This window comes from Phaethon lepturus, unplaced genomic scaffold, assembly GCF_000687285.1.
Source record: "Phaethon lepturus isolate BGI_N335 unplaced genomic scaffold, ASM68728v1 scaffold34377, whole genome shotgun sequence".
NCBI lineage: Eukaryota > Metazoa > Chordata > Aves > Phaethontiformes > Phaethontidae > Phaethon > Phaethon lepturus.
Window position 1 is genome coordinate 432 of NW_010550373.1, and position 10,931 is coordinate 11,362.

A 10,931-nucleotide genomic window follows, 5' to 3' on the forward strand; every position below is an offset into this window, starting at 1 on the left:
CACTCCCGAGGACGGCGGCCACGCTGCAGCTCCAACAGCACGCACAGTAATGGAGATGGTAAAACAGGAGCAAAGAAAGAAGTAATGAACGGGGGGAGGGAGACTACAATAAATCAACATGTTTGCAACTCCACTTTGATGAGGTTTTTTACACGAGATACTCCTTTAAAAAAAATATCTTAAGGCAATTGGATCACCTTAAAGCTCTTGAAGTCAGTGTGACCTTTGGCTTTTTGTTTTTTGCTATTTTCATCTGCTGGGTGAGATGTAGAAATCCAGCTGATCTATAAGGTAAATTTTCAGTTGCCATGGCAATATGTCTTGTGGATGTTCTCAGTTTGGAAGAGAGATTGTTCCATGCTGCGGTTTTACGTCTAGGGCAATATTCTTTGGTGGCAGAATTTCTTTGTTTCAATACATTAATGCTATAACTCTGTTCTTCCTTTCCCAGTTTATGGAAACGTGGCTCAGCCTGAACATTCCCCTGTTAAAATACAGTTATTTGCATTTTTTTGTTGTAAGAACATTCCTTAAGTCTGGAGGTAAATGTTGATCCATTTTGATAGCTTGGGTGCAGCAACACGCTGATGCTGTGAAGTTTCACCATTAAGTGAAAACAAGCTGGAATCGCTCCACCTTTGCTTCCATGTAGTTTGAACAAACCAAAGTATATCCTGAACTAGTGAGTCTTACAAAAGGAAAGTAATTTAAAAGTACATCTTACCTATCGTGTATATCTTACATAATAGATTTCTACAGATCTCCATGTGCTTTCAGTCAATTCAGATTAAATTCCTAAGTACTGCAAATTCCTAATTTTGATTGTGCTTAAGGCCACAAATGGAGTTTCTCTTGTTTCTTTTACCACCTTTAGTTCTTTGTTTTTCCACACATCACCTTCACCTTATTCCTAAGGTGAAGAGTCAAGCAGGAGCAGGCATCCTGGTTTCTGTTGGCTCAGTGCAGTCTGCAGTAGTGGGAACAGGCTGCATACAACTCTGGAGGATTAGGAAAGCACATAGACATGAGTTGGCCTACTGTGATACAGCTTGGAGGTTTCACAGAACAGAGGGCTCCTATATTTGGGTAAGAAGGACCCCTTTCTGGTCATGTTCCCCATTTCAGTTGCATGTGACCTTCATTGCCTTTCTAACCTGCTTGGTTTCATTGGACTCATCTTGGTTTTCTTTCCAAGTGACTTCACACAAGGGTGCAGCAGCTGTGGCACTTTGCACAACGCTTCTTCTTCTTCTTGGGGTGGAAAATGGTCAGGATTGCCTCATCAAAGACAGTCTTAAGGCCTTTCTGTGTGAGAGCCGAGCACTCCAGATAGCACTGTGCTCCGATCTGAAAGAGAAGAGAGAAAACGTGAGTACCTACTGTTGGGAAAGACAGAGCGACCCTGTTCCAGCATCCTTCTGCATGCATATGTGTCCTGCCACAGAGGGAAGCCCAGACCCTTAGAAAGGGGGTCAGGTCATTGTTTTGTTTTGTGTCTGGATGCCTTTGGGATTAAGGGAACAAGCTCAGGTGGTCATCCTGAGCAAGGGAGCAGGGATGAGCATCAACACCGGTACCTCACCACAGAGGGTAATGGGGAGTAGGGATTCCCTGCGTGACTCTCCAGAGAGAGGGGGGCTGCACCCATGTTTGAGTGCCGGTGCAGGAGCTTGACCTCCTGTCGGTGCAGCGGGGGCGGGGTTCAAGGAGATGCTGGGCTGTTAGCTGAACCTGTTCATATACTTGGCTCTTCTCCCCTGACCTGTCACTCATGTCCTACCTCCTGCAACACCAGGGAGCTGCTACCTGGGGGAGGGCTTCCAGCTGGTTTCTGGGAAGTGGGAAGCGTTATCTTGGGATGGGAGCCTCCTGGAGGTGCTGGTATGACAAAAACACACACAGTGGCCTGGGAAAGCAACCTCAGCTTATTCAGAAACGTTGTTGCTTATTCAGCTTATTTTGCTAGTGGATGCTTTCGCTGGCCTTCGAGGTCCAGGGTCTGTAAGGGCACCTGCAGCATGTAAGGTGGAAATGGCTGGGGTCCAGATGCCTGCACTTCAAGGCTTGAGGAGGGCTTTTATCCCCTCACCGTCCCAGGAGAAAGGTTCAATAGCATAGAAACCTTGGGACCTTCTTCTGATCTGCTTGAAGTGCAATGGATAAATGAACATCAAGTTGTGCTTTTTTAAGGGACAGTTTGGAAAGAGGTGACTGCAGGGAGGTGTTTGCCACATGCACCTCCTGGCAGAAGCCTGAACAAGAAACACTTGACTGACTTAGGTAAAATAGGCAGTAAGATCTGTTTTTCTGCCCATTTGCCAATTGCTGTCCTGTTGCACCTTGCTGCTTTGCTGAGAGCTCAGCCGGGTGTTGCAGCAGAACAGCAGGCTTGGGAGTCTGGGTCCAGCCTGTTTGAACAGAGGTTTTAATCTCTGGCTGGGACCAACCAACGCATCCTGAAGGAGTCCACCTTGGATGAAAGAAACCCAATGGAAAGCTGTGATCAATCAATTTCATGGGACCTCAGAAAAAGCCATTACCTCCTTTGCTAGCTTCACTCCGTGCTCATAGGTGAGTGGTTTCTCCTTCATGTAAAGCAGCCGAGCCAAAGTTTTGGGATCATCCCGGAGATCAATCTAGTAGAAAATACACAAACCCTGTGCTCAATACTGCCTTGCTGTAATTCTTGAGACAGATATTCATATCTTTACAAACCCACAGTCATGTCCTTGCATAAGGGCGTCTGTCCTCCACACCTCCGATGATGCTTCAGAAATTAATTGCACATATTTTCCTTTTTTTTTTCTTCTTTCTTTTTCTTTTTTTCTGTTTAATATTAATTAGTTCTCATTGGCAGGTTATTGGGCCACAGCTCAGATAGCTGCAGTACAGTGAAGATGTGGTCCTCAGTGGCTCTCACAATGCATCTTGGAAAGTGTCGGTGGAAGCTTGAGCCACATTGGAAGGGGAAGCTGCTGTGACCCTGCACTGCATCACCTGAAAAACACCCTGACAGGCCAGACAGATGCAGCTCAGTCTGACTGACTTGAAACAAAATCCTTTATTTCCATGGAAAACATCAAAGTGAAGCATTCTGGCATCACAAACCCATTTTCAGAGTGTATGATCCAAAGGGTAATACTTTCATTTTAAAATGGGTATTTTAGTATGGTATTCCAGTGTGGAACACAAAGCAGGTGCTTGACCGATTTGACTTCGCTATGGCATGAAGATTTTGGTTTTGACCAGAATTTGATCTGTTTCTCTAACTTGGCTTAGGTAACCATCCGGTGTTCGGACATTTTCCAGATGGTCATACCCCTACTTCTCACAGTGTCTAGCCACTCTTTGTCTTGGAAGCAAACCCATATTTAAGGCATTTTTATTTGATTGATAAATTCATAGATTTTTAAGGCCAAAATAAAGTGGTTTGATCATTTAGTCTAACCTCCACTATAACACAAACAGGATGGTGAGTCACTAATTGCAACATTGATGTAAAAGCATGATGGGAGGCTATTTCCTTCCCATGTCTCTAAGTTATTCATTTGGTTACTTATTCCCATTCTTAAAATTTAGTTTGAAGTTTAGCTTCTGCTTAGAAGACCACAGAGTATGATGTTTTTATTTTCCTTCACTAAAGGCCTGTCAGAAATATTTTCTCCCTATAGGTATTTATGCCTTGGTACCACACTGATATTCATTTGAGTAAAAATGGGGATGAGTTTTGCCAGTTGTGACTAGCATGATGGGACATCTGCATGTTGGTTTCCATTCCCAGTCCCTGAGTTTTCCCTCCAATGGAGAAGTCTGGCTGCATTTCACAAAAGTTAAATAGGAAACCTTTCCAGAGAGCTCAGCCTCCAGCCACGCCTAGGGTGGAGTAGGAGCCCCCTCACTCTGAAGACCCCCACAATGGCCAGCGGTGTCCTGGAGGAGCATTACCTGTGTTCCTATGAGGACGTAAGGCACGTTGGGCATGCAGACTTTCAGCTCGGGCACCCACTCCTCCTGGACGTTGTGGTACGAGGCGGGGTTCACCACCGAGAAGCAGATCAAGAACACATCCGTGTTGGGGTAGGACAGGGGTCTCAGCTGGTTGTAGTCCTCCTGCCAGGGGGGAAACAGCAAGTGTGTTATGGGGTGGGGGATAACTGCAGATGGGGGCATCACGTTGGCTCAACACTGTCCCTCCGCGCTCATGCGCGCTCATAACCTCTAGGGAGCTGCTGAGCAGAGTCACATCTCGTGGGCCAGGGCTGTTGTTTTTGCTAGCTTCTTTACCCAAAAGAGCTAACACATTTTGTTTGTGTGTGTATCATCCATGGTGATGCTGGTGTAGAGGGCAATGCTAAACAGCGGCCATCACTGGTGGTGTAATAAAAATGGATTTTGAGGCTGCGTGTAGTGGCCTCAGCCCTCCTGCAATGTGATACCATCCTGGGGAATATTATTTGACTGTCACCACTAGCTAATATTTGCTGATGATACACATCTCTAGGAGCTTTTCTGTTAATATTATGGGCTTTCTATTCTACAGTAGGCATTATAGACATGACCATATACAACAAATATGGGTCTCCAGGCTATTTGGTGCCATCACAGTCATGTATGGTACGCAGCAATCAGTCAGCAGAAGACACTCGTCTTGCAAGCACAAAGCAGATCAAGTCCAGCCTGCAGTGGATGGGTGAATACTGGGGGTGATCTAGTGTTTCCACAGGCCCTGGACTGGGGAAGAAGAGATGTCTTCTCCTTGTGCTAGTTGTGAAGCAGGTGAATTTTCAAACAGCTTAAAGCACAACTGTGTCATGTCATGAGCTGGCTTTGATAGCGGACTTTCAAGGAAGAATTTCAGTCTTTTTTCAGGCTTGAGATGTTGAGAGTGAGCAGAGGTTTTGCAAACCATGTGAAAGGGATAGACTGGGTCTTTCTGACAGTGAGAACATAGGTAGCTGTGTCTGGTTGGTAATTTCCAATGAAACCTGTTAGAAAATTTCAGTACAAAGAAACAGATGTTTTTAGAGGGGATACACCTGTTCTGAAGACTTTTTTGGGGGTCCAGAATTAAAAAAGGGAAAGGAACACAACATTAGAGAGTGAGAAATGACAATACATGTTGCTGCCAAGCTTGACTGAGACCTAGGTCTTTAGTTTACAGTTTCTGCATTCTGGACAAGCCTCAAATCTCTGCAGTATGGTCTTTTTTGGCTATATTGTCTGAAACTTCAACTGGGGCAGTTCTGCTTTGCAGGTACTGAAATAGTTAATAAGTCAATGAAAAGAAAAAAAAAATATCCAGGTGCTGTTGCTCAGACTTGAGAACCTTTATTTGGGGTAGGGAAAATCCACATTAGGGGCAGGAGCAATGCAACCACTGTCTGTCCTGCACGTCTATATCACCCTGTGCCCAGATCAGATGGTGCCTTAATTCAGTCTTGCTTCTGTCTGGCTTTGGTTGGATCAACAAGTGAGAGGGCTAAATTATGAATTGAGATTGGTATATCTTCTTTCTGAAGTCTTTTGTTCACTTTGTTCATCAGTGATAAGATGACATGGATTACTTCTGAATCTACACTAGTTTCAGAAAAATAGTGATGGATTATGTAAAAACAGTCTGCTCCAAGCTTTTCTAAACAAAAAAATGTAATTATTTACTCTGAAAGGAAGTATGAGGCCAAATTTAGCTCTGTCTCATTAAAAAGAAGTTTAAAGAAATTTCGTAAACCACAACCAAACAAAATATTTTGTTTTGCCTAACTGGATGTTCATTGTCCAAAATCTTCTTCAACAGGAAGAGTAAATTCCCAGTTACCACCTCCAGCCACACAGCCACAGTGTTTGGAATAAAGCCAGAGTATTTGTCAACTGACCTATGTCTTTCCAGTATCATAGAAAGTATTGATCTGAAGAAGGATTTACGTGACGAGAGGAGGTATTTGGACATACCGGACCAAGAAAGAGTGGATTCTCCATGTTCAAAGAATGGTAGGAAAATGGTAGGAAACTCAGAGACATTTGTGGGAACATCAGTGATACAGGGCATGAAGAAGCAAAGTCATTGGGAGGAGATTTATATGAGGGTCTGGAGATGACCTAGCCCCCACGAATGAGTTACTAGAGGCAAAGTGGATGCCAACATGATGGAGCAAAGGAGCAATTGCATTATAGATGAGTTTTTTGCGGATGCTGTGGGTGGGGGAGGCCTGGCCTGATGCCTGTGTGATTGTGGGACTTTATTTTAACCTGGAACATCAAACCTAATGACTTCTCTGATTACTATGCCACAGTCAACATGGGCTGATACTAGGTGCTTGGCAAAGGCATTTTTCTGTGTTTTTGGTTTAATTGCTGCACACCAGCCTCCTGAAACACCCACGTGGTGGCAGCAAGCCCTCAAGGAATCGTGATTTAGGATTTTTTGAAAGAAATTGGCTAAATATGACCAGTTTCAATATTCCAGATATTCATATTTAGAGGGGCTGGAACTTACCATACTCTTAAAATTATAAATAAAAACTACGAGTGCTCTGCAGTGACAGCTGCAGGAGTGTGCATTTCATTTTATTTCGCTTGTTCCTTTGGAGCCCCTAGAAAATCCTTTTTCAGGAGGAGCATTCCCAGTTGTGTTAGCATCACAGATCTTTATATAAAGCGTAAGGAGGGACAGCCAGGCATCGTATAGCAGAGGTCTCATCTCCCATCAGGGCACATGGGAGCTTGCACGGACGTGTTAAAGCACAAGCACAGGTGTTGTGGGTAAGAGTCGCCCAGAGCTCCTGCATTTCCCTGTCTTTGCGGGCTGGCAGGAGCTTCCAGACCTCATCAGACAAGGACCCTGTGTCTCTTCATACCTGCTCTCTAGGAGTAGGCTGTAAAACCTTGCAACGGACCGTTACGAAACATGGCACGTTGGGATCATTTCTCATTCAGAGACAGCTTGTTGTTGAAGTCAAGCAAATAAATAGAGTAAAAAAGGACTGGACATTAGCATGGGCATGGGGCATACCCAGAGGTGCTGCAGCTGGTGACAGTGGTGTTTGGGAAGGGACATGAGTCCTCATGGGCTTGGGCTGTAGCTGATCATTAATTTGTTTCCCTGGCTCATGCTTGCCTGTTATTTAGCGAGTGCAAGGCTTCCCAGTTACACTGCCTGGCCACTGGTTTGGCATGGAAATGCCAGCACCGGACCTGGCCTTGCTGAGTTACGTGCCTGTGACATGCCGGGGCTGAGAGGCATCAGCCGGGGCTGCTCCCTCCCTCCTCTCTTGCCGCCAGAGGCTTTGCAGGGCTCGGGCCCAGAAAGAACAGCAAAACTTGCTTTTTTATGTTGCTGCCGCGCTGATCTCATGTACGCTCCCTGCCATGCCAGCCAGTTAAAGCGCTCCACACCCAAATCCAGCTAGGACTACCGTTTTTTCCCTCCTAGGAATGTGTGTGCCAGGGATGCAGAAAACCAGATACCCAGATCTGGGTCTCTGCCAGCTCTCCCTTCAGGCTGACAGAGGGTCCTGCTGCAGGAGCACATTTTCCAATTGTTATTTCATTAGTATATGTTTTATAGCACCGTAATGTCAAGTGCTATTTTTGGCTATGACTTCACACCAATGCCTTTGGAAAGCCACACAACACAAGGAGAAGGCGGGAGGAAACAACCCAGATGATCTGTCGTTATAGCTTGAGCATGTGGGAAGCATCATCCTTTCAGCCTCCACAGAGATACAATCTAGTCATCAAGAAGTGATTCACGCTCTCAGTTCTGACTAGATGGCCACGTCCTCTGGACCAAGGTCTGAACGGGAAATGAGCCTGATGAGTTAGGAATGGTGCTTGGAAGCAGGTGGTGCTCTGGCTAGTTTGAAGCAGAAGATGGCAAAATGATTGTGGAGGAATGGATGGAGGGGTGAAGTTTGTCAGAGAGGGAGATTTGTTTTTCTTTGGGATCAGCAGGACAAATAAGAGGATGTGTTGCTGAGGAAATGGCTGTCAGGTGGAACTGTCAGCTCTACAAAACAAGCAGAAATATTCAGGCAGTGTGTAAAATCTGCCTGAGAACCGAATATAACTCCAGTCTCATTTGCAAAGGCTTGCAGTGCTGCCGGATCGCGGCAGACACGCTCTGAGCTCTGTGTTTGTGAGCACAGAATAGAAAATTGAACATGCATTGACCATGGGACAAGGACTCGGGTGGTAGTTTGGGACTGGCTTTTGGATCATCTGTTTGCACCATGTAAATAGAAAGGATAGGTGGGCTGTAAGTGACACCAAGCTAGCTATGAATGACCGTTGCTTCCTACAAACATGTGATAAGAATAAAATGAAAAAAAGCCAAACCCCAAGCATAAAAGCCCCAGTGCTGCTGAGTGTAGGTTTTTCTGGAAGTGACAGTCTCTCCTGATGCAGTTTTTGACCTCTCTGCATACCGCTGCGAAGTGTGTTCTGTAATATCTGGCCTTCTGCAGGCAGGAAAGGGGTCTTCTTCTGCATCGTTTATGCATTTCATAGCAGCCAGTCATGGCCAAAAAAGGCACAGCCAAGAAATGCTCCTGGAAGCAAAGACCTGCATTCAGGGCTGCTGGCTCTCAGAGAGTGAAGCAGGCTCCCAAATCTGCTTCCCTCTCCTGCTGCCTCCAGTGAGAGCAGGTCCTTGGCTGCCCAGTGCCAGCTCTGACTGGGGGAGCTGGTGAATGTGGGTTCCAGCCCTCCCAGGCTGGGAGAGACCTGGGACCTGCTCCCTCCCCTCTCGGCAGGTGCTCTTCTGCAAAGCTTCTGAGCGGATGGTGGTCCTCTTTTTATTCTGCCAGTTGCTGGCATTTGGAGGTAGGAGAGAGAAAATTTCACCATGAAAATGTGTTGCTCCCTGCACCTTTTCTGCCCTTCTACTGGCAGAGCAAGGCAGTGAGCAATTCTCTTCCTCTCCCGTGGGTGAAATCAGCCCACAGACCAGAGCTCCTCCCCAAACTTTTTGTGCAAGCACACTGTATCGGACCGTGGACAGTGAAAAGAGTAAAAGCATTATATATGTAAGTAAGCATGGGGTACAGACTCTCCTGTAATGGACCCCCTTGTCCTGGGAGAAGGATTTTGGGATGAATGCCAGTCTGGCTGGGTTACCATTTAAAAAGTCAACAGCTGGTGACCAATAGGCTGGTGCTGTATTATATAAATTTTCTGAGCTTGGAAATGGGATTTCTCTGTATCTCCAATGCCACCATGTGGTAAATGTAAGAAAACACTGACTTTATATGAAACGTCATATTTGCAGTAGGAGGTGGATATATGGGAGGCTGAACAGCCTAATCAGGCTTTAGTTTTTTGCTTAGACAAAATTCAGTCTTAGGGATGAGTGTATTTCTGTGTGTTTTATTGCTGAACCAGAATGAAAGCTTTATGTAGAAAACAAAAAAGAGAAGGTCAGCAGTTTAACCATTACCACTCACAAGTGATTTTTAATATTTCTACCCCCCGCAACAGCATGAACAACAAACCCCAGTATATGGTAGTAACAAACCATGGGAAAGGAAAATTATGAATGTTTTGCTGTAATTTACCTGCCCTGCAGTGTCATAAAGTCCCAGCAAGTGCTGTTGTCCTCCCACAGTCACAGTTACTGGAAGAGAGAAACAAGAGATGTTGTTTACGCACTAGCCAGTGGACTCATTTTTATTGTATTTTAATTCTAAAATACCAATACACCCCTGTGTGAGATACATAAGTTCGTGTCTTACAATACGCATCCTAAACCGAGCACTTAGATTTAACCCATATTGAAGGCAACCTAAAGTCACGACAGAAGCAAATGCTTTATGCCAAGCTCTTATTTCTTCACAGACAGCCAAGATAGCTGAGCTACACAGCGCTGCTAACAGGGACCTGGAGAGCAGAGGACATTTACTTCTGTCTCTGCAGCCATAGGCTGGTAGCATGAGGTGCTAGGACTTGAAAGCACAGGATTCCTGCCTCCCCACCCTGAGCACTGGGGTAGGTTTGTCATAGATCATTGAGAGGGTTTCTCTATTATTTTATTTCTTCCAGCCTGTGAAATGGTGAAGCATTCCGCAGTGGTTGATGTTTGGTGGGTCTCAGTGGAGACGCGCTGCCTCTTGGGCAACCTGTCCTGTGTCATGCAATCGCAGGTCAAGTGGCAGTGCTTAACGTGGGGCTCTGCGGTGTATGCTCCAAAGGATGGGGAGGAAGAGGAGCACTAATATTTGCAGGGATGTTGAACAGATTCTGTTGCAAATGAAGGCAGGCATAGCTTAGTTTATTGATCACACTCAGCACGTTTACTCCTCTAGAAGAACTCCCTTTGAACTTCATTTTGAGCCCATTGACATTGATGAAAATGTTTTCTCATTTTCTTAGATGAACCCCATTATTAGCTGATCTCTGTAATCAGTGTTATTTTGCATAAAGGATATGATTTGTGTTAATGACAGTTAGTTAACCAGTTAAATTGCTTAAATCGTTACTTCTCAACTGGAAAGAAAGGAGGGGAATCCAGTTCCATCCATTAGTCAACAGGAAGATTTTAAACATTCATCAGGAAAGTCACTCAAAAGAAGGGTGTTCTCACAGCCCATGGACTTGTTTTAAAGCACGAGGGCAAATGGTTGGAATGAGCATGGAGCTATGGCTTGGGTGGAAGGGGGCTAAGAGTGGTGCCCATCAGCTGATCACAACTTGCCATTAACGAGGGCCGGAAAAGTTTAGTAGTTACTTTTGGCAAAGAGGAGGCTTGAAAACATCACACAGATTCTTGCTGATTTTTTTTAAAGGGATAAGACTTTTGTAGGAGAAAAGAACCTACCAGTTTATAGAAGTTAATCACTCCTGCACTGGGGAACAATGTTCTGTTTGAAACCTCTTAGACTTGAAGTCTCTGTCAGCGTGACTGGACAGACTGATTACTCGGGAGCCAGACCTGTTCT

General features: G+C 45.2%; 1 protein-coding gene across 1 annotated transcript; it reads right to left on the reverse strand.

Moving 5' to 3' along the window:
- Positions 1–886: 886 nt before the first annotated feature.
- RHOJ (ras homolog family member J) lies at positions 887–9,644 on the reverse strand (the record flags this gene model as incomplete). The annotated part of the gene is made up of 4 exons (XM_010290545.1): positions 887–1,347; positions 2,541–2,636; positions 3,946–4,110; positions 9,552–9,644. Coding segments are annotated over 4 exons (501 nt in total), but the record flags the coding sequence as incomplete, so codon positions are not given.
- Positions 9,645–10,931: the final 1,287 nt, after the last annotated feature.